The sequence below is a fragment of the Urocitellus parryii genome, chromosome 3 (assembly GCF_045843805.1).
Source record: "Urocitellus parryii isolate mUroPar1 chromosome 3, mUroPar1.hap1, whole genome shotgun sequence".
Taxonomy (NCBI): Eukaryota; Metazoa; Chordata; class Mammalia; order Rodentia; family Sciuridae; genus Urocitellus; species Urocitellus parryii.
Window position 1 is genome coordinate 111,899,352 of NC_135533.1, and position 24,363 is coordinate 111,923,714.

Sequence of the window (24,363 nt, forward strand, 5' to 3'; positions counted from 1 at the left end):
CCGAAGAGCCTAACCGCACAGCCTAAGTTAGCCGGTTTCCGAGAGCGAGAAGGGGCAACCCCTGATCAGAACCGCCACTTCCTTTCCTCCCACGCACACCCGCCTTTGCTTCCGGCCCTCGCCTTTGCTTCCGGTCTCCGCTCCTTACTTCCGGCCGGCCGCTCTTTCCTTTCTTCCGCTTCTCTATGGTGTATGCGCTTAGATTGCCGGGCGGCCGGAAGTAGCTCGCAGTCCAGCCGGGGACCGGTCGGTGAAGCAGTGTGGTGAGGAAGGGAAGAGGTTGGTGTGACCCGCCGAACGGCGGAACCTGGTCGGGACTGAGGTGCAGACCGCGCAAGAGGTGTCTCTGGGCTGGAGTACCAACCAGATTATCCTCCCACTCCTCCTTGTGTTCCTGGTTCCCGGGCCCCGCGCTGTATCCTCATCTGGAAAATGTTTGCTGCAGCATCCTCAGGCCCTGCTTTGTAGCCTCATGATGTTAATGATGGTGGTAACAGCTCACATTTATTGTGCAGTCTTGTGTGCTGGGCACTCTGTTGTGTCCCAGTGTTGGGATTTCCCACACTGAAGCCTTTCGGGTCCCACCTTTGTGGGATTTACCAATTCAGTTTGCCACTTGTACAATTTGTTTACTAAAGATTTTTATTCCAGTCACTTTATTTATTTGAGAGCGGTGGTTATTGGGGCTCGAACCTAAGTCTTTAGGCATGCTAGGCAAGCGTTCTACCACTGAGCTACACTTCCAGCCCCGTTTCACTTTTTAAACATAAATACTTGGAGAAAAAATGTCAAGTTATTTTACCATGAAAATTGCTTTCATTTTTTTTTTATGCAGAAGATAATGATACAAATATATTTAATATAATGAAAACAGGCCTTTGTTAACAAATTCTGCCCAGATTTCATTGTCTAAGTCTTGGAGATAAAGTCCTGTTTTTTTTAAACAAGTGAACTTTGGTATTCATAGATGTCAAAAGTAAATTATGGAAGACATAAGTTCCTGAAACAATTGGAAGTTTCAAAAAAGAATTGAAAGGGATTAATTTTCTCCTTGGGTATTCAGTGTTATGTAATATCACCCATGTACCACAGCTCCAGCTCAAGTTTACATCTTTCCTTGTAGAGTGTTTTTTGTGTTAATGCCTTCCCTCCCCATGAGCCCTGATATAGGGACTGTTATTCTCATTTGATTTGTGAGGAAACAGATCCAGAAAAAAGTGAAGTGACTTGACCCAGAACTTATAACTATAAAATAGTAGAGCGGAGATTCTAGTTAGTGCACTTTTGACTCTGCTTCAACACACTGTTGGCTCTCCCCAATAAGTGTGGCAGCTAACTAAGAGGGACAGTGCTGCCCACCTGGGGGCTGAGGTGATGACTACAAGGGAGGATGTTTTGTGAGCCTAGAACCCCCTGAAATGTGTGTTCTGTTCTTTAAATTTTAGGTTCAGCCAGCATGGCATCACCAGATGAAATGCTGTCAAGACTAGGAGGCCTAATACTATAGTTGTCAAGAGCGTTGACAATGGGCTGAGGTAGCTCACTCGCCTAGCATGTGTGAGGCCCTGGGTTCGATTCTCAGCACCACATATAAATAAATATAATAAACATATTGTGTCCAACTACAACTAAAAACTTAATATTTTTTTTAAAAAAAGAGCTTTGACATTGGTCCAAGTTTTAGTGTACTAGTTTTAGTGTGGGATAGGCAAGATATTTGCCTTTGTAATTCCCAGTTTTCTCATTTATAAAATGTTAGTGGTTCTTATCTGAAAATTTTTTTATAGTAATCAAATGAGAACATACCCATAAAGTGCTTAGACCAAGGCCCACCACACAGTGACCAGTTAACGGTAGTGGGAACGGATTTATGTGAGACAAGTTCATTTTGGACAGGCTGAAAGATGAGTCCCTGTTTTACAGAGGATTACACTCAAGCTTTAGAGGTTGAGTGGCTTTTCTTGAGTTACCACATCTATAAATAATTAGAGTTGCTAGATAGACTTAGTATTCTTACTTCAGAAAAATCCTGAAAGCTTTTTCCTCTTACTAGCTCTCTATTGTTTTCTCCTAACCTTAAAGAACAACCATGTCATCAGAATCCAGCAAAAAACGGAAGCCTAAAGTGATCCGAAGTGATGGAACTCCAGCTGAAGGAAAGCGGAATCGATCTGACACAGAGCAGGTGAGATCAGCCAGGTTGCCACGGTGCTGAGAGATGTAGCTTGTGCTGGGCACAGTAGTACACTCCTGTATTTCCAGTGACTCCAGAGGCTTAGACAGGAGGAACACAAGTTCAGAGCTAGCCTCAGCAACTTAGTGAGACCTGACTCAAAATTAAAAAAAAAAAAAGCAGGTCTAGGAATATAACTCAGTGGTAAAGTGCCCCTGGATTAAATCCTTAGTACCTCAAAAAAGAAAAAAGAAATTGCAGCTATCTTCAAGCACTTACATAGGGGTTTGTGTCAGCTCAGGTTTGTATCTACCAGGGACAGTCCCATGGTGGTCTCTGTTTGACCAGGTGACTAGAATTTCTGTGGCCCCATAAAATCTGTGTCCACATCAGGTTTAGCTGCAGCATCCCAAGAACCAACAAGCCTGTATTAAACATCATTGGTACGTACACAGTGTGATGTATGTCTCCAATTTCCTGATGGTCAGAAGACAGGAGCTTGACTACCGCATAGCTCTGGCGTTTCAGAGATGTTACATCCCCAAGTATGCTACTAAGATGGTACCAGAACCTTAAACCCACAGAACCTGTTCTGTGGCCCGAGAGCTTTTGTGGTCAACAGGTGGTTCTTCTTTTTGTCTTTCTGTCCTTGAGTCTTTCAAGCCAATTCATGACTTGGCTGTTTTTGTTTGGCTAGTTGGTTTTTTGTTTGTCTGCTTGTTTGTTTTAAGTAGAATCATGAAACACTAGCTTAAATTTCAATTAAAACAGGATCTGGGGTTGTGGCTCAGTGGTAGAGTGCATGTGAGGCCCTGGGTTCAATCCTCAACATCACATATAAATAAACAAATAAAATAAAGGTATTGTGTCCATCTACAACTAAAACATATATATGTATGTGTGTGTGTGTGTGTGTGTGTGTGTGTGTATATATATATATATATATATATTTTAAAGTTTCAATTAAAACACAGTATGGGCTGAGGTATAGCTCAGTGGTAGAATCTATATTAGCATATGCAAGGGCTTAGTTTTAATCCCCAGCACGCACACACACACACACAAAAAATCAAAACCAGAAAACAATGCTTTTAGCACTTTGTGATAGTTTTGTATTGTATTATATATATATGTGTGTATATGTATATGTACATGCATGCATACACATATGTATGCATGTGTATGTATATATGCACATATATATTTCGTGTGTTTTTCATTTAACTCATGGACAAACTTATAAACAGGTGCAAATATTAAACCTCTTTTTTGCAATCTAAAACTTATTGTTCAGTATGAGTCTTGATACATATAAGAAAGAATATTATGAAAGATAAAAACAATGCTTTTCTCTGATTTAGGAAATCAGACGGCTGAAGGACCTTATTTTTTTTGAGTTTTGATTATGGCACTCTTGTCTTAGTTTTGATATTATAGTCTGCCAAAGCTTGGTATAACCATCTAAATATCTATCAGTAGAAATTTGATTAAGTGATTTCTGGCTTATCTCTACAGTGGATTATTTTTTTTTAACTGTAGATGAACACAATACCTTTAATTAATTAATTAATTAATTTTTATGTGGTGCTGAGGATTGAATCCAGTGCCTCACATATATGAGGCAAGCGCTATACCACTGAACCACAACCCCAGACCCATACAGCTGTTTTGATAGAAATCTATATTTATTTTTATGAGAAGTTACACTGAATAACACAGACAATGATGATTCTGTCTTGCTTAAAAATATATATTTATTCATAGTATTCACAATGGAATTGTTTGGGGCTGGAAAGTGAAATTATAGGAAGTTATTTCTTTCTTTCTTTTTTTTTTTTTTTTAAGTAGTGGGGATTGATTAAACACTGCCATTAGCCATATCCTCAGCCCTTTTTATTTTTTTATTTTGAGATAGGGTCTCACTAGGTTGCTTAGGGTTTTGCTGAGTTACTGAGACTGACCTTGAACTTTGTGATGTTTCTGTTCTTAGACACCAAATTTGCATACTTTGTAATAAAAGAAGTTTCAGTTTTGAAAATAAAAACATTTGATATGAGGACCATTTTCTTTAGTGATCTAATTTGGGGCTTCATTGTTAATTGTACATGTTTAATAAGAGATCTCAGTCAAGTGTCTCTAATCCCAACAGGGAGACTCATTTCTCACCTGGGGCCTCTCTCCTTGCCTTCACAGGAAGGTAAATACTATAGCGAGGAGGCTGAGGTGGACCTGCGGGACCCTGGCAGAGACTATGAGCTGTATAAGTACACGTGCCAGGAGCTACAGAGGCTGATGGCCGAGATCCAGGATCTGAAGAGCCGGGGCGGCAAGGATATGGTAAGGAATGGAACCAGGCAAACTTGAACCTGGTAGATCTGCGCAGAGGGGTACCTTTTGCACCTACCGGGGCCCTTCTTGATCTTGATCTTCTGTTCTAGCCATAATCAGGTGGTTGGAGCCTACAGGTTCCAGAGCTACCTATTAATTAATTAGAACCTGTCATCATTACCTGATTACCCATTATGGTAATGAATGTACAGGATAATTATTTTTTTAAAACTTTGATTTGATCATTCTTTGACATAACATTTATTACATAAGTAGCCAGCATTTTTACTTAGTGCTGAGAAATGGTAGTACATATCAATTCCCTTGATGTGATAGCATGAGTATGCATAAGTAAATCGGTAGAGACCAAAAATGAAGTTATCGTTTGTGTCTAAAAACTAGATAAATTAAAAAATACTTTTCGTCTTTTCCCCAGGGATCTTATTTGTACTTAAGCTGGCTAACATTACTAAAGTTATTACATCATATCTGTTTTATTGTAGCCAAACTTTATGACTGTACTTTTGTTATTATCACTTAAATTATTCTGTAATGCTATTGATAGAGGTCAGATTTTGAGTCACAACGCTACTATTATGAAGTTCTCTTTAGGATCTTAGGGAAACCTATTAATCATATATTGGCTGCATCTGGTCTATCTTTAGTTCTTGTCACTCCAGTCTAAGTAGAAATTGCTTTTCTGCCTTAGTACCTTAGGCACTTCCTTTGTACAGTCATCCCTTCTGTTGGTGTTTCTCTCATGACAGTACCTGTGGTTTAGAGCTCCCCCTGGTGTCTTCCTTTGGTCCTGAATGGGAATGGGTCGGCAGGGAGGGACTGAAGGAAGCTGAGACAGCACCTATTCTTAGTGGTCTTTACCTTTTTCTTTGCCCTCAGGCAATTGAAATTGAAGAACGAAGGATCCAAAGCTGTGTACATTTCATGACTCTAAAGAAGCTTAACCGATTAGCCCACATAAGGTTGAAGAAAGGAAGGGATCAGACCCATGAGGTAGAGTTGAAAGATTTAATGAATCCTTCTTCCTGCTTTTCCTCATCCCCTTATCTATCTCCTTTTCCCCTTTTCTGACTTTGCAGATGCTCTGTCCCACCCCAACTTAACCTGCTCTCACCTTCAGCCTTGTCTTTCCTTCAGGCTAAGCAGAAAGTAGACGCCTATCACCTGCAACTACAGAACCTGCTGTATGAGGTGATGCACCTACAGAAGGAGATCACTAAATGTCTGGAATTTAAGTGAGTTTGGGAGCACAGGGCTTTGATACACCTGGTCTATTGTAACTGCTTTTTCCTACATAGCTCAGTGTGAGCTAGTTTCTTTGAAAAGAAATTCAATGAGCTTGAAGGACTGCAGGATCTGGGAGAAGGGTGAATAGATCACTCTGAGTGGTAGAATTGTAAGCAGTAGTTTGGGGCTGCACAAAGAACCATAGAAGCCTCTCTGATCCTTTTGAGTTTGTGAACTCTACAGTTGGTAAAGAGTGCTTCTCTGTCCCCAGCAGGAGCCTTTACTTTACCAGTTTGATTCCTGGGCACATTATATGGGAGCAGGTTTTTTTTTTTGGTACTAGGGATTGAATCTAGAGGTGCATTACCACTGAACTACATCCTGAGTCCTTTTTGTTTTTCATTTTGAGCCAAGGTCAGTACAACTTTTCCTTCAATCTCCCAAGTTACAATCCTCAATCTCCCAATCATATCCTTTTAACATTTTGGCCCAGTTTTCCTCTCTGAAAGCACAGCGGTTCATTTTTGCATATGAATCTTATTCTTTGGACCTGAACTTCTTGCTCCTTAGCTATATTCAGGTGAACAACCTACAGTTTATTAGTAATCTTAGGATGTGATACCTCTTGGCAAAACCAAGCTGAGAGATGAGATAGAGGAAGGAGTAAACGGGCAGAGAAAGGAAGGAATTCTTGCTTGGACAGACATTGTGCAAACTGAAAGAAGGCAGATCTTATTTGTAACAAACTTGGTATGAATGGGGACACATTTGACATCAGGGTCCAGCATATCTTTAGTGATGATAATGCTGAGTTTTGTTGTTATTTTTTTTTAAGTACTGGGGATTGAACCCAAGAGTACTTAACCACTCAGGCACATCCCCAGCCTTTTTTTATTTTGAGACAGGATTCACTGTTGCTTGGGGCCTCACTAAGTTGCCGAGGCTGTCTTTGAACTTGCAGTTTTCCTGCCTCAGCCTCCCAAGTGATGATGCTGATTTTTGAGGCACATATTACATATTAACACTTAAATACTAATAGAGATCTGGACTTGGTGGCTCATGCCTATAATCCCAGTAGTTCAGGAGCCTGAGGCAGGAGGATTATGAGTTCAAAGCCAACCTCAGCAAGTTGGACTCTAAGCAACATGGTGAGACCCTATCAAAGTAAAACATAAAAAGGATTGGGTATGTGACTCAGTGGTTAAGTGCCCCTGGGTTTAATCCTTGGTACCTGTGTCCCCACTCCCCCCCCCCCCCGAAAGTACTAATAAAAAATTTGCGTTAGGTCTGGGGATGTGGCTCAAGCCGTAGCGCGCTTGCCTGGCATGCGTGCAGCGCTGGGTTGGATCCTCAGCACCACATACAAATAAAGATGTTGTGTCTGCCAAAAACTAAAAAATAAATGTTAAAAAATTCTCTCTCTCTCTCTCAAAAAAAAAAAAAAAATGTATCAGTTAATACTATTGTACCATCCTTAGTTTCTTGGTTTTGATAGTGTACTATATTTATTATCATTGGGGGAACCTGGACAAAGAGTACACAGAAAATAAACTTCTCAGTACTTTGACACATAATATTTGTACATGTTTATGAGGTACAATATGGTGTTTTGATTCATGTATACATTGAATAATAATCAACTCAGAATAATTGGTACCCATGACTTTAAACTTTCATCATTTGTTTATGGTAAGTACATTCATACTTCTCTCTTCCAACAGTTTGAGAAACTTAAAAGTTCATTGAACTTAACCCTGCTATACTTTAGAACACTAGAATTTTTTCTTCCTGTTGAACAATAACATTGTACCTATTGATCAACCTCTTCCTCTCCCTTCTCAGTACTATGTTAGAAACTTCTTGTGAATCTTAAACTTTATCAGAATTTAAAAAGTGTGAAAACAAAATAAAAGAATACAATGCACCATTCCAAAATCATTGCTCAGATGGAAGCTGACAAACTCAGAATGCAGTGGAATTCGGGCCTGTCTGGCAGTAGGCAGCCATGTGAAAAGAGCTGTAGTTAGATAGCCTGGGTCCATGTCTGAGCTCTACTATGCACTGAATAAAAGCCTCCATCTCACTTGAAAAATGGAGATAAAAATCCCCACATCCTAGAATTGTTATAAGATTAAATTAAGTGAAGACACATATATAGGGTGCTAATTATTTTTTTTTCTGGGGGCGGTTGATGCGGTATTAGGGATTAAACTTAGAGGTGTTTTACTACTTACTGAGCCACATCTTCAGTCCTTTTTTATTTTTTATTTTGAGACAGGGTATTGCTAATTTGCCTAGAGCCTTGCTAAATTGCTGAGGCTGGCCTCAAACTTGTGTTCCCCTCTGCCACAGCCTTCTAAGTCCCTGGGATTACAGGAGTGTACCACTAGCTGGGTGTTGTGGTTTATGCCTGTAATCCAAGTCAGCAACAGCCAGGAACTAAGCAACTCAGTGAGACCCTGTCTTTAAATAAAATGCAAAATAGGGCTGGGGATGGGGCTCAGTGGTTGAGTGCCCCGGGTTTACCCTGGTACCAAAACACAAAACAAAGAACAGGAGTGCACCACTGCGCCCAGCTGGTGGGTACTAATTAATACGTAGTAGTTGCTGACCATGACCACGATAATGTGGCCTGATCTGAGCCCTCAACTTTGTTGATGCATCAAAAAGTATTGGATTTATTTTCTTTTATACCAGTATGTCACTGTTCATGTAACGATTAAAATCTTTTCTTTTTTACATCTGGTTCTGGCATGCTGGATCTCCCTCCCTCCTATACTTATACTTAGTGTTTTGAACTTACATTCAGACTCTTACATTTATTCTTGTTCCAGGACATGTCCTGCTTTCAACCTGACAGTTTAGGTCTAGGCTGTATTGATTTTGACTTTTAGCTCTCCTGCTCAACTGGGAGATATTTGTAAATTCAGTAAGTATCCTTTCCAGGTCTTTAGCTAATTCATGGATAAAAAGGTTGGACAGCATGGACAAGGATCCTATTGCATGTCACCAGTGACCTCTCATCATACTGAAACATCTGCTAATGAGCATATTCTGAAATTGGATTCCAGTATCTTGAGTAATTGTGGATTAGGGCTGAGTGAGTGCAGTTGAAGGGACTCCCAATTTAAACCACAGTTTGGGTTCATGAGAACAGCAGCTTGACATCTGTTTTATTCCTGTAGGTCAAAGCATGAAGAAATAGATCTGGTCAGTTTAGAGGAATTTTATAAGGAGGCTCCACCAGACATCAGCAAAGCTGAAGTCACCATGGGAGACCCTCATCAGCAGACCTTAGCACGACTGGACTGGGAATTGGAGCAACGGAAAAGGTAGAATTTACTTTTTCTTGGCTTCTGCTGCTGCTTTGTTTGTTTGTTTGTTGCTGAGGGTTACACCCAGGGGCACTTAACCTCTGAGCCACATCCCCAGCCAGTTTTTATTTTTTTATTTTGAGTCAGGGTCTTGCCAGTTGCTTGGGACCTCACTAGATTTCTGAAGCTGACCTTGAACTTTTGATTCTCCTGCCCCAGCCTCCTGAATTGCTGGGATTACAGGTGTTTACCACCATGCTTGGCTTCTCCTTCTTGATCTTCCTAACCATAGAGTGATAGTGCTTTGTCATGATCCAGGATCAGTCAGCCAAGTACTGTGCAATTAGTAGAATAATCTCCAAAACAATTTTTTTTTTTTTTTTTTTTGTAGAGTTGGTGACTGAACCCAGGACCTCTAGGCTAACACTCTTCCATTGACCTACATTCCCAGCCCATTTTATTTTATTTTGAGACCAAACCTGACCAACCTCATCATGGGTGGGATTGTATTTGCTTAAGGTTATTAATAGAAAGTTGGAGTGGTGTTTTTTGTTTTTTTGTTTTGTTTTGTTTTGGTTTTGGTTTTGGTTTTTGGGTTTTGTTTTTGAGATGGAGTCTCACTGTGTTTTTCAGGCTGGCCACCATGTTGTGGACTCAAGTGATCCTCCTGCCTCAGTCCTCTGATTAACTAGGAGTATAGGCAGGAGCCACCATACCTGGCCATTAAAGTAACTTTTTTTTTTTTAGGGGGGTAGTGGGGATTGAATCCAGGGACATTTTGCTACTAAGCTACATACCCTATTTATATTTTTTTAGTTGTAGATGTACACAATATCTTTATTCATTTATTTTTATGTGATGCTGAGGATTGAACCCAGTGCCTCACATGTGTGAGGCAAGCTCTCTATCATTGAACTATAGCCCCAGCCCCCCACTTTTTATTTATTTTTTTTATTTTTTATTTTTTAAGAGAGAGAGAGAGAGAATTTTAATATTTATTTTTTAGTTCTGGGCGGACACAACATCCTTGTTTGTATGTGGTGCTGAGAATCAAACCCGGGCCGCACGCATGCCAGGCGAGCGCGCTACCGCTTGAGCCACAGCCCCAGCCCTTATTTGTTTATTTTTATTTATTTATTTTTTTTTTTTAAGAGAGAGTGAGAGAGGAGAGAGAGAGAGAGAGAGAGAATTTTTAATATTTATTTTTTAGTTCTCGGCGGACACAACATCTTTGTTGGTATGTGGTGCTGAGGATTGAACCCGGGCCGCATGCATGCCAGGCGAGCGCGCTACCGCTGAGCCACATCTCCAGCCCCCCTTATTTGTTTATTTTTAAAAAAATTATTTTTAGTTGTAGGCAGACACAATACCTTTATTTTGTTTATTTATTTACTTTTATATGGTGCTGGGATCAAACTCAGTGCCTCACACATGCTCTGTAAGTGCTTTAGCACTGAGCCACAATTTCAGTCTGCCCTTTTTGTTTATTTTATTTCGAGGTAGAGTCTTGATGAGTTGCGTAGGGCCTTGCTAAGTTCCTGAGATTGGCCTCAAACTTGTGATCCTCTGCCTCAGCCTCCTGAGCTGCTGGGATTATAGGCATGCACAATCATACACAGCAAAGTAACCTTTTTTCTTTAAAATTTCAATACCTTTGTGGCTCAGCGGCAAAGTGCTTGTCTAGCACGTGTGAGGCCCTGAGTTCCATCCTCAGCACCACATAAAAATAAAAAAATAAAAGATATTGTGTCCAACTACAACTAAAAAATATTAAAAAAAAAATTTCAATACCTGAGACCTAAGTGTCTTTTGTACCATAAATCTAATTTTAGTTTTGCCTTTTCCCCCATCTTTAAGCATAATCCTGCAGCATCATATGCTTTCTGTTATTTTAGAAAGTTGTACAACATTTTAGTGTATAGAAAAATGTAACTTAAAAAGTCCTTTCCCCCTTTGAACTTTTAGGTTTTTTCCATTTTTGCTACCATAAATAATGTTGTTTACATATTAAATTTTTCTATACTAATAAAGAGCTTTTCTTTATTAATCATAAATAGAATGTTTTTAATCTGCAAGTTAATCTAGGTCAAGAATACAGTATATGTATTTTTCCATCTGGAATTTTCATGGTTGCTTCTCTCCTGTTGCCGATTTGTACAAGAATTCTAGGGTTTTTGATTGGCAAATCTGTCCTCTTTTTCCTTACATAAGCAGCACTTTCTATACTTGCCTTTTTCTGTAATAGGAGATATTCTGTCCCTTTGGTCCATGTTAGACACTTTGCACTGAGTCTGGTTCTTAGGGAATTTACGTCTGTGTTTGAGCAGAGGGACCTGGACTGTCACTCCCCTGTTAAGTTGACTTTTTGACCCAGGCATAGGCTGAACCATGAGTGCTGCAAACCTGTGGCACTGATCCAGAATCCATGCCCATCCTGCCTCACTCAGGCCAGTCTATGGGCTTTGTATTAATGAAGAGCTTTTATAGAATGTCCATAACTGCTTGATCCAGGTTTATGGAAGTTCAGAGGTATTCTCTAGTGGTTACAGGTGGAACTTCTAGAGAGAAACAGGGATGGATTCATTTGTTTGCTCTTAACTAGATGTCTTTGGGCAAGTTAATGCCTCCTGGAACCTTAGTTTTCTCCTTTAGGGATAAGATCTTCCTGTGTTTGTATAAGGACTAAATGTGATAGTTCTTATAAAGAGTTCCCTAAGGGTCTTGCACATGGCAAATGTTGGCAAACATTAGCATTTAAAAAAATTTTTCTTAATTATCAATGGATCTTTTATTTTATTTATTTATATGCGGTACTGAGGCTCAAACCCAGGGCCTCACACATACAAGGGGCAAGCACTCTACCACTGAGCCACAACCCTAGCCCCAAACATTAGCATTTAATTGTAGCTGCTATTATAGGTAGAGTCTGACCTGTTCTCCTCTCTTATTACACAAAAAGGCAAGTATGGAAAATGCTGCTTATGTAAAAAAACAGATGTACCATTCAAAAACCCTAGAATTCTTGAACAAATATAAAAAGAAAATTCCAGTATGAAAAAATATATATACTGTATTTTTATACCTAGATTAATTGTTGGGATGTCCCTTCAAGGCATCAGGTGACAGCGCTCTGTTTACCCTCTCAGGCTGGCGGAGAAGTACCGAGAGTGCCTGTCCAACAAGGAGAAAATCCTTAAGGAGATTGAGGTGAAGAAGGAATACCTGAGCAGCCTCCAGCCTCGCCTCAACAGCATCATGCAGGTGAGGCCTGCTAGTCTTTTGCTTTTGCCTTTACCACTGCCCAGAGGCAACCAGAAGCTACATCACCCTTTGGGCTTTGCCAGGTCTTAAGCTAATTTGAGTACATAATAGGAATGTCTTATGTGAAGTCCTACCTGGTTGTACAATAAGCTTACGTCCTGCAGTAAGGAAATGCTTACGGCTAGGATTGTAGCTCAGTGGCTGAATACTTATCTAGTATGTGAGGCACTGGGTTCAATCCTCAGCACCACATAAAAATAAACAAAGTATTTTGTTTATCTACAACTAAAAAAACATTTAGGAGAAAATAGGGAAGAGAAAGAAATTCTGGCCAGGGGTTAAAGGGTAGCTCAGTGGTAGAGCATTGCCTCACATGCATGAGACACTGGGTTTAATCCCCAGCACTGTAATAAAAGAAATGAAGGAAGGAAGGAAATAAATAAATAAATTCTGGCCAGGTGGTTTTAGAAACATATATACACATGTAATGGGCATTTTCTTTATATCTAGAGCCCCCTCTGCACTGTGTCATACTTTTTCAGATTATATAAATTCAGTTAACCCCCTTCATGGTCCCCACTAGCCCTATAGTCTCTAGGTGCCCTTTTTTTTTAACCTAGGGTCTCACATATACCAGGCAAGTGCGCTGCCACTATATCCCTGTCCCATCTCAAGTTATCTAAACATGCTTCCTGTGGATGTCTGTTATATCCCACTGAGGAGAGCTCAGGGCAGACCGTTCAGCAGATCTGCTTCCTTTGTAAAGAACTTGACACATTTGAAATTCATTATGTTCCTTAGGAGGAAAAGTTCCCACTTTACCTATAAAATAGATTGTCTTTCTATACAGGTGACCTGATTTTTGTTTGCTTTGTAAAGCTAGATTTGTTCTAAAAATCGTTATGGTTTTTTGAAGCAGGATAAATGGTAATATGGAGGAGCTTTGTAAAAGGACCCTAGAGAAATTATAAATTCACTTTTCCCAGACTTGGCAAGACCTGCATTTCCTCTCTTCAACTGTAGGCATAAAATTAGAATTATTAACAAATATTTTCCAGTAGCACTAAATAACCAGAGAAAAAGAAAATGGAAATGAAAAGGTTTGGTTGTACTCAACACTCCAAATCCTCTGCATGGTTAAATTTTCTTCAGTTAACTGGACACAGTAAATAGGATCTAGGTTAAATAAACTTTTTGTGTAGTATAGCCTTTCTTTTTTTAAATACCAGTGATTAGAACCCAGGGCCACTTAACTACAGAGCCACATCCCCAGCCCTCCACCCTTTCTTTTTGGTTGGGGTCTCAGTAAGTTGCTTAGCACCTTGCTGAGGCTAGCCTCAAACTTGTGATCCTCCTGCCTCTGCCTCCCAAGTTGCAGGGATTACAGGCATGGTGCTACAATACCTGGCGTGTAATATGGCCTTATAGCTGTGATGGAAGTATGGAATGGCATACTACTAGTAGAATAACTGGACAGGAAGGAAACCTATTAATAGCATTAAGAAAAACAGATATAAATTGTAGAGTGTATAGTATGGTCTCATTTTTATGTTTTGATCTACAAAGAAGCTGTGTGGATTTACGTGTGTATGTTTTGTGTATGCTTAGAATAATCTATATTTACACAAAACCATTATCAGTTACCTTTGTGGGGCTATAAACTGAGAGATTTTACTTTATAAAATTGCCTACAACTTTCTGATACAACATACACCTATATTACTTTAAACAATAGTTGGGTGTAGTCATGCATGTCTGTAGTCCCTGCTATTTGGGAGGCTGAGGCAGAAGGATCACTTAAGTCCTTGAGTTTGAGACCAACCTGGCAGCATAGTGAGCCCCCACATCTCAAAATGTAATAATAGTAATCTTATAGGGCTGGGGGTTTAGATTAGTGGTAGAGTGAATGCTTAGCATGCACAATGCCATGGGTTTATTCCCTAGCACCAAAATAACAGAAAAGTATACAGGTGTACAGCTGAATGAATATTTACTGAGCAATCACATCTCTATTGCCACTCCAAAATCAGGAGAGAGCATTACCAATTTTCTAGAGTTCTTTATTACCACTCTCAGACACTATTTACTACTCATAACCATTATCTCAACTTCTTACATGGTAGTTTTGTCTACTTTTTTTTTAATATTTATTTTTTAGTTGTAGTTGGACACAATACCTTTATTTTATTTATTTATTTTTATGTGGTGCTGAGGATCAAACCCAGGGCCTTGCATGTGCTAGGTGAGTGTTCTACCACTGAGCCACAACCCCAGCCCCTAGTTTTGTCTACTTTTGAGTTTCATGCAAATAGAATTGTATATACTCTTATGTGTCTGATTTTTGTTGCTCAATGGTATGTTTGTGGAATTTATCTTTTAAAAGATCAGTAGTGCTGGGCAAGGTGATGCATGTCTATAATCCCAGCAGCTCAGGAGGCTGAGGCAGAAGGAATGCAAGTTCAGAGCCAGCCTCAGCAACAGCAAGGTGCTAAGCAACTCAGTGAGACCCTTTCTCTAAATAAAGTACAAATAGGACTGGGGATGGGACTCAGTGGTCGAGTGCCCCTGAGTTCATCCTAGTACCGCCCGCCCATTCCCCCCCCCCAAAAAAAAGGAAAAAAAAGCTAAGTAGTACTCATAATAGTTTGTGCCACTTTGAGTACCAATTCATTTCTTTTTATTGATGTTTAGTATTTGATTTTAGTTAGTTTCAATTTGGGGCTATTGTAAGTAATGCTGCTGTGAGCATTCTTACCTATGTCCTTTGGTGAACCTGTATGTACATTTCTGTTGGATATACAGAGGAATGCAATTGTTGAGTCATATAGAATATGCTGTGCATATATTTAGCTTTGGTAGACACAGAATCACTTTTCTAAAGTGATCATACTGATTTATGGTAATTCCCACCAGCACCATATGAAAGATCTGATTGTTCCATATCCTTGCCAACAGTTTGATATTATTCTGGAGGGTATCTCATTATGGTTTTAATTTTCCTTTCTCTGGGAACTAGTGATGTTGAGCATGACAAGTCTTTTTCTTTTTTTTTTTTTTTTTTTTTTTTTTTGTGGTGCTTAGTCTCAAATCCAGGACCTTACTTATGCTAGGCAAGCACTCTACCACTGAGCTTTATCCCCAGACCCTTGATGTTTACTTGATGCTGTTGGAAATGGTATATTTTCATAATTTCATTTTCTTTCTCTCTGACTGGTATAAAAAATACAATGGATTCATTTATTTGGCCTTTTTCCACCTATACATTCTTTTAGTCAGGCATAGTGGCAGGCCAGGCATAGTGGCACACACCTGTAATCCCAGTGACTTGGGAGGCTGAGGCAGGAGAATCAAAAGTTCAAGGCCAGCATCAACAATATAGTGAGGCCCTAAGCAACTTAGTGAGACTCTGTCTCAAAATAAGAAAGGGCTGGAGCTGTAACTTAGTGGTCAAGTTTCTTGGTTTTTGATCCCTAGTACAAAAAAATAAAAACTACATACAGTGGGCACAGTGTTGCATCCTGTAATCCCAGCTTCTTGGGAAGCTGAGGCAGGAGGATTCCAAAGTTCAAGCCTAGCCTGGGTGATTTAGCAAGACTTCGTCTCAAAAAGAAATGGGGCTGTAGCTCAGTGGTGGAGCATTCCTGGGTTCAGACCCTGGTACCCCAGCTACATACAATCACAAAGTAACTGCATGTTCTTATGTGGGATCGGTTAGAAAAGAAAAAAACAAAAACACTCTTTTTTGTTGCATAGGCTTCCCTTCCGGTGCAGGAGTACTTGTTCATGCCATTTGACCAGGCTCACAAGCAATACGAGACAGCTAGGCACCTGCCGCCTCCCCTCTACGTGCTCTTTGTCCAGGCTACTGCATATGGGCAGGCCTGTGGTGAGTATGGGGGCTGGATGAGGAGGAGGGCTATGGGAGGAACAGCCATGACCTACTGAGTCATTTGGAAGTATTGCCTGCCAAGGAGCTCCCCAGCCTTGCCAGAAGCTTTCAGGTGACAGATGCTACCTTCCCTCTGCACCACACCCAGCATGGCTGCTTTGACCAGCTGACCTGAGGCTGGACTCACCTAATGGGTATTTCAGAATGGATGGCTTTGAAACTTTCTTAAGCCTGTCTGGATGGCCCATGGGTGCAGTGTCCAGGAAGCCCCTTTGGGCTCCCAGGTGCTCACTCTATCAAGGCACACTTGGCAGGTAGATCAGTGCTTCCTAACCTGCTTTGGGTGGGGGGTGGAGGGTGGTGCTTGTGAAGACAGGTCCCGGCCAGCTCTCCCAGGCTTTCACGATGCTTCAAAACAGGCTGCATGTCGTTACAGTGAATTACCATGTGAGAAGATGTGTCCTCATTATGCTTAAGTGCAGCCTGGGACTCTGCTAAGGTTTTGAGAAATTTTTGCTTTTGTCCTAATGCAGCTCCACCCAGCACCTAAACTTTTCTATCTCACCCCCCATCCCACTGCATTGCATCAGACAGACTTATATTGAGCCAGTGCATGCTCTCCTCCCAGCCACGGGCACCAACACATTACTGTCTCTCTTCTTGTGTCTTCCTGGTCCTTCTCATCTCCCTCCCCTTTGTTCTCCCTCCTGTTTCCATCATCAGCTCATATGAAATCCTCCTCCCAGCCCCCTAGACAGGGTGAGTAATTTTCTTTTCTTTTTGTATTTAAAATTTATTTGTTTTTACTCCCATTTTGCCCCTACAGAATTCAAGCATAAACAACCAGTGTGGAGCTTGGGATGGGACTCAGTGGTGGAGCACTTGCCTAGCTTGCGTGAGGCCCTGGGTTCAATCTCTATAAACATTTTTAAAAGAGAATGCTCTATAATTTGCCATTGCTTGATGGGGGTGATCCAGTTGATTTGGGGGCGGGCTGTGATGGTTTGTGTATGGTTGTCGGAGATAAGGCAGTAGTCAGCTACGTTGAGGGACTTTGCCTTTCTTCCTTAATGCAGCTGGGCAGCTGGGAGACTATTTCAGGCATATGTGACTTTCTATACCCTTAAGGATAGAGGAGGGTCTGGGGCTATAGCTCAAGCTCTGGGTCTCATCCCCAGCACCACAAAAAAAAAAGGAAGGGTGCCTGACTTTGTAGCACTAGGCCCCCAGAGTTCCACAAAGAAGGACCCAAGGAGTCACTCAGTGTGTCTTCAAGCCAGGTATGTGAAACAGGCTGTTAACTCAGTTTTGAGAGAGTAAGCTCAGGTTGCACAGACCTGTACTTGAATCCTGGTTTATCTACTTCCTGGCTGTAGTTTCCAACTTCTCTGAGCCTTAAGTTTTTCATATCTAAATAGTTAAAATAATATTATTCCTTCTATAATAGGGTTGAATAACAACCTCCTACAAGATTGTTATAAAGATTAAAAACTTTATTTTTTTTAATCCTGTCCTCAGATCCTCAGTTTCATCAAAAAAAAAATGTTTTATTTTTTTATTTTTTGTTTTTTGGTGTTTTTTTTTGTTGTTGTTGTTGTTATTTGTTGTCCATGTTGGGATAGAACCTGGGCCTCACATATGCTAAGTGAACCCTGTACTACAAAGCTATATCCCCAGCCTCAAAATTTAGTTTTAAGTCCGGGGAGGTGGCCCACACCTGTAATCCCAGCAGCTAGAGAGGCTGAGTCCAGCCTTGGCAAAAGCGAGACACTAAGCAACTCAGTGAGACCCTGTCTCTAAATAAAGTGCAAAATAGGGCTGGGGATGTGGCTCAGTGATTGAGTGCCCCTGAGTTCAATCCCTGGTACAAACAAACAAAAAATACCTGAGTCTTAAAAAATATTTTTACTTTTCTTTTTGTTTTTGGTCCCAGGGATTAAGTCCTGGGGTGCTTAACCATTAAGTCACATCCCCAGCCCTTTTTTATATTTTATTTAGTGATAGGGTTTGCTGAGTTGCTTTAGGGCCTCATAAAGTTGCTGAGGCTGCCTTTGAACTTGTGATCCTCCTGCCTCAGCTTTCTAAGACACTGGGATTATAGGCCTGTGCCACCATTCCCAGCTTAAAAAATAATTTTATAATTAAAATTATATAAACATCATTCAGTTCTTACCACTCAACAGGGCAGCTACTACTTATTTAATCTCCATTTCGTAGATGTGGAACCTGAGACCAGTGGACCCTCAGAGTAGTGATTTAACTTTGCAGGCCATGTGCTCAGGCAAAGTAGGAATGAGGGACTTAGGTCTGGGACTGGACTATAGCATCCATATCCCTACCAAATGAGATGATGCCAGCCAAGTGCTTGGAGTTATGCAGAAGAGAGTAAGCACTTAGGTGAGAGCTGTTGTTTCAGGGTGGTAGACAGGTGTAGACTGGTTTCATTTATTTTTATTTTTTTTATTATTTATTTTTTTGCCGGGGGCAGGGGGTACTGGGGATTGAAACCAGGGCATTCAACCACTGAGCCACATCCCAAGCCCTTTTTTTATATTTTATTTAGAGATGGGATCTCGCTGAGTTGCTTAGGGCCTCACTCATTTGCTGAGGCTGGGTTTGAACTCGAGATCCTCGTACCTCAACCTCCTGAGCCGCTGGGATTACAGGCATGTTCCACTGCACCCACCCGGCAGGTGTGGACTTTTTGATGAGAACTTATAGCACAGCTAACTGAAGAGTTCCATGGGGCTTTAGCCCTGGGTTTGAATATCTGTGCCTTGGTGTGAGCCTAAACAGAGAAGCATTCACCATTAGCCTCAGGGGATTATTGTCTGGGAATCTGCACATTGAATTTGGTGTACTCAGTAAATGATGGGGAAAAGATTTAAGTTTCCAATTTTGTTCCTGTCCTTGTGGAGAAAGGGCTTTTGCCCTCCACCCGAGTCAGTGAAAAGGTGGGGCAGAAGCAGAAGACACGCAGCCCCTGAGCTGGCTTGCCTGCATTGCCTGGTACCCTTCCCAGCAGCTTTCCCATGAAACTTTTCTTGCCCCCAGATAAGACATTGTCTGTGGCTATCGAAGGCAGTGTGGACGAAGCCAAGGCTCTATTCAAGCCTCCTGAGGACTCCCAAGGTAACATGGTGGTTGGGATACCTCCTCCAGGGATACCCTAGTCACCACCCAAGGGCATTCCTTGTCCTTTGAGAATTAGCTGGACTGGTTCTTTGTAGTAGGAAGCTTGATATTAGTGTCAGTGTTTGGGGTAGACAAGAGCAGAGCTCTCAGTCCCTGGAGTCAATAGTGCTTGACTTTGGATTTCAGCCCTGCCACTCACTAGTCCACTGACCCTAGGGAAGGTATTCAACATTTTCGAGCCATAATTTAGTTACAGTAGCCTCATGTAGATATGCAGATTAGATGAGGTAATAATGTTTGCAAGGCCCTTAGTATCATCCTTGGCACATAGCAGCCACTCTTAATTATTTGAGTATTTATTATTATTCATATCACTATTACTGGCTCATGGAAATATACTTCTGCTCCATAGAAGTGATATTTAAAAGCCCTGTAGAGATCAGGGGTGGTGAGATTATGAGACATTCTTTTTTTCTTTTTTTCCATCTCCATGTTTTTTATACTGAATAAGAAGCAGCATATTAATATTTATTCTAAAGAGTCTGGGCCTCTTGGAGCCTCTTGGTTGAGGGGCTTCAGGGAGCCTCTGGAGGCCTCTCATCTCTCACTGCCTTCTCTGTGTAACTGCAGATGACGAGAGTGACTCGGATGCTGAGGAGGAGCAGACCACAGTGAGTATCCTTTTATCTTGTACGGGTGTCATTCTCCCTAGAAGCAGAAGAAAGATGATTGAAGACAGGGCTCCTGGGAGGGGAGCTGGGCAGCCTGGGGAGTTGAAGCAGCAGGTCCGGAGGGAGCAGAAGGGGAGAGATTGCCATGATCAGTGATTATTATCTTGGTTCATTCCTTTGTCCAGAAACGGCGGCGACCCACACTGGGGGTTCAATTGGATGACAAGCGCAAGGAGATGCTAAAGAGACACCCGCTGTCCGTCCTGCTTGACCTCAAGTGCAAAGGTCTGACTGCACTCATCTCATTCTCCCATAATTTTTTGGCCTACCATAGATGGAGGGGGTCCAGCAGGCCAGAGCCTCTCTGCCCCCAAAATTATTTTGATCTCCTATTTCTGTTTTTCCTCTTTGTTATTCTTTGATTTTTTTTAAAGTCGTAACCATAATAATGTAGCCAACAAAATCCCAAACATATAAGAGAGGCAAGATAAAAAAAAAAACTATACTTCTTTCTGAATTTAGCATGTTAAATCCAAAGAATAAGTTGCAAGAGTATGCAGATTTTGAGTACAATTAACATCTTTAATTTAGTAAATATATATTTAAAGCTTGGAATTCCACAGAGAATATATTTGGAAACTGTTTTTTAAGGAAAAAGTAGAACATGATAAAGTATTCTGGCAGTGTAAGAGTTAACAGTGAAATGTTTCCTTCTTACCCAGACTTTCAGATGCTAGTCCTTGGTCTTTCTTCCAAGGACAACCATTGATAGAGATTTCTTATCCATTTTCTAAAAGTATTCTATACATCTAGAAGCTTTTATGCAACTGTGTATCCTCTGCTTCTTTATTTTGTACAAAAATGACATGCTCTACACACTGGTCCTTCCTTTGCCCTTCATTTAAAAAAAAAATTTTTTTTTTTTAAATATTTATTTATTTTTTTTAGTTATTGGCGGACACAACATCTTTGTTGGTATGTGGTGCTAAGGATCGAACCCGGGCCGCACGCATGCCAGGCGAGCGCGCTACCGCTTGAGCCACATTCCCAGCCCCTTAAAAAATTTTTTATCTTGGGGTAATTATAGACTTGTTGAAGTGTTGTAAAGATAATAGAGAACATCCCCGTATGCTTTTGGTTTGGGGTTTTGGGGATACTGGGGTTTGAACCCAGATTCTTATGCATGCTAAGCATGTACTCTGCCATGAGCTATACCCGCAGCCTTCCCATATACTCTTTATCCAGCTTCCCCTGATGTTAACATCTTAATTAACCACAGTATAGTGATCAAAGCCAGTGTTAATTTCATTGGCCTAATACTATTAACTACAAGTATTATTATTATAACGTTATTGTAAATTGTGTCCTTTTTCTGTTTCAGGACCCAAGCCAGGATACCACATTACATTTAGTTGTCATACTCCTTAACCTCCTTTGGGCAGTGATGGTTTCTCATTCTTTCTTCTTTCATGATCTTGATTAGATTGAGATTATAGAATTGGGAGAAGAGTAGCAAATATGTGGTCATCATCACCTCACATCGGGAGTACATGATATCATTGTTACGAATGATTTCAACCTTGACACCTTGGCTACGTCTCTATATTGTATTTGTTAGAAGCAGAATAACCAAGTTCAGCCCATACTCAAGGGTCAGGAAATGAAGCTCCTCCTCCTTTTATGGGGAAGAGTAGCAAAGAATTTGTAGACCACTGCTCTTTTTTGTTCAACATTATTGCAATTGCATTTTTGTTTTCATGGTAGAAGATCGTAAAGCCTGTTTGAATTTCCTTTCTGTAATACTATAGACTTTGACTTTGTTAGACCCAAAAATGATCCCTTCTTTTCCTCTCCTCTCCAGATGACAGCGTGCTTCACCTGACTTTCTACTACCTCATGAACCTCAACATCATGACAGTGAAAGCCAAAGTAACAACTGCCACAGAGCTGATCACCCCCATCAGTGCAGGGTATGAGGCAGTCACTATGGGTATGGGGTGTGAGATGGGGTGTGATGACAGCCTGGAGGCTACTCTTGATTTCTCCCTCAGGCCCTGAGGGAGCCCACTGCCACTTTGTTTTCTGTTGTCCTGTCCCTGTGGCCTAGGAGTCCTGGCACCTCATTGGGTTTTAGAAATGTTCTCTGATTTGTATTAGTGAACTCCTCTTACTACATAGCAGATGATAAATCCAGCAGCATATATGCAAATTGAGTTTGTAGGGCAGAGCCACCAAACTCTTGAAACCAGTGGAAAGCATGTGAATACAAAAATGAGATTTGGCAGACATGACAGGGTTGACAAATGAGGCCACTCTTTCTCTTTCTGTCCCAAGGTGCTGGGATTTTTGCTCTCCATCTCACTCAATCCCCAGGTTTGTCCTTACCTGGGTGGTGGGTGGAGGACTGAAGCATCCCAGTGGAGATTTTGAGGAGGGTAAGCAGAGGCATGAGAATGACCGCCATAGCATCCCCAGGACTCACCTGACCTTGTCAGTCTCGCTCTGCAGCCAGGTGTAGGAAAAAGGGAGGACAAAGAGGGCCAGCCTGGGGATGGACTAGCTTCCACTGAAAAAGAATACCACCCCAGCCCAGTACTCCTGGCCCTGCCCAGATCAGGGGGGCACAGGTTTGGCACTTGGTAGAGTGGGGCTCTTCCCACCCCTTCTCATTCTGCTTGACAATAGAGTGACTCCTTTATTATTTGTTTGTATATGCATTTAATTTTATTCTTTTCAGGTGTCTCCTTTAGTCCCCTTTTGGCATCAGTATTCTCTACATTAAGAGTGCTGTAGAGGGGCTGGGATTGTGGCTCAGTGGCAGAGCACTTGGCTCGTACGTGTGAGGCACTTGGTTTGCAGCACATAAAAATAAATAAAATACAGATTAAAAAAAAAATAGAGTGTTGTAGGGCTGGGCACGGTAGTGCATTCCTGTAATCCCAGCGACTCAGGAGCCTGAGGCAGGAGGATTGCAAGTTCAAAGATAGCCCCAGCAACTTAGTAAGACCCTGTCTCAAAAAATAAAAAGGGCTAGGGCTGTAATTCAGTGGTTAAGTGCCCCTGGGTTCAATCCCTGGTACAAAAAAAAAAAAAAGTGCTTGATTACCAGGGGACACTAGATGAAATTTACCCTGTTCCCAGCAGAGGGAGCCCAGGACTTGCTTCTGAGTGCCCAGTTATACTGCTCAGCCAGGGCTCTTGGTTTAGTGAGTAACTCTAGTGCTCTCTGTATGGGATGAAGCTTTTTTAGTATGTGGAACTGGAGATTTAACCCAGGGGCATTCTACCATTGAGCTATATCCCCAGCATTTTTTATTTTTAGCTTGAGACAGGGTCTCACTAAGTTGCTGAAACTGGCCTCAAACTCCTGCCTTAGCCTCCTCAGTTGTTGGGGTTACAGGTATGTCACCATTGTTCTCTCTCTCTCTCTCTTTTTTTTTGGGGGGGGTGGGGGTGGGGGTGGATGGGAACCGAGGATTGAACTCAGGGGCACTCAACCACTGAGCCATATCTCCAACCCTATTTTGCATTTTATTTAGAGACAGGGTCTCACTGAGTTGCTTAGCGCCTTGCTTTTGCTGAGGCTGATTTTGAACTCGAAATCCTGCAGTCTCAGCCTCTCAAGCTACTAGAATTACAGGCATGCACCACTGCACCCAGCTCACCATTGCTGTCTTGTTAGGAGAAGTCTGCTTGATTGATGCTAATGACAGGGCTGCTGTCTGGCTTAATTTAATGCTTTATACCAGTTCCTCAGTAAGCTGTATGTCTAACCTCAAACTCTATTTCCTCACTCTGTTCATTAATTGTAATATCCCCTCCACTAGGGCCCTAATGAAGAGGCAGGTCATGTGTTTAGCATAGATGAAGCATTTGGTAAATGACAGCTGGTTTCTCATTATCCACTCTTTCTTCTTTTTCTTTTCTGTTTTTTGTTGTTGTTGTTGTTGTTGTTGTTATTGTTGAGGATGATGTTTTGGATGTTGGGGATTGAACTCAGGGCCTCCTCTGTGCTAAGCATTGACTCTACTACTAAGCTACAACCCCAGCCCTGTTAAACTTTTCTTAATCATTTTTACTTTTCTAAGGTTTTTTATTTTCATTTTATTTTTTTATTTTTTGGTACCAGGGGTTGAACCCAGGGGTACTTAACCACCTAGCCACACCCTAGCCCCCCCACCCTTTTTTTTAATGAGAGAGAGACATAGAGAGAGAGAATTTTAATATTTATTTTTTAGTTTTCAGCAGATACAACATCTTTGTTTGTATGTGGTGTTGAGGATCGAACCTGGGCTGCACACTTGCCAGGCGAGCACACTACCGCTTGAGCCACATCCCCAGCCCCCC

General features: G+C 41.3%; 1 protein-coding gene and 1 pseudogene across 5 annotated transcripts in view; both read left to right on the forward strand.

The window, feature by feature from the left end:
• The first annotated feature begins 197 nt into the window (after positions 1-197).
• Positions 198-24,363, forward strand: part of Thoc5 (THO complex subunit 5) — a 38,191-nt gene continuing 14,025 nt past the window's right edge. Inside the window, exons 1-13 of one of the 5 annotated variants that reach the window (XM_026413339.2) lie at positions 198-263; positions 2,083-2,185; positions 4,367-4,510; positions 5,399-5,512; positions 5,657-5,754; positions 8,932-9,078; positions 12,207-12,321; positions 16,075-16,207; positions 16,934-16,969; positions 19,265-19,342; positions 19,976-20,016; positions 20,202-20,301; positions 21,878-21,986. In XM_026413339.2, coding sequence (XP_026269124.2) covers positions 2,090-2,185; positions 4,367-4,510; positions 5,399-5,512; positions 5,657-5,754; positions 8,932-9,078; positions 12,207-12,321; positions 16,075-16,207; positions 16,934-16,969; positions 19,265-19,342; positions 19,976-20,016; positions 20,202-20,301; positions 21,878-21,986 — 1,211 coding nt within the window. In that variant the 5' untranslated portion in view covers positions 198-263; positions 2,083-2,089. The other 4 variants (XM_026413337.2, XM_026413340.2, XM_026413338.2 and 1 more) reach the window with 4 other exon arrangements.
• On the forward strand, positions 3,365-3,499 carry LOC113200074 (small nucleolar RNA SNORA40; annotated as a pseudogene).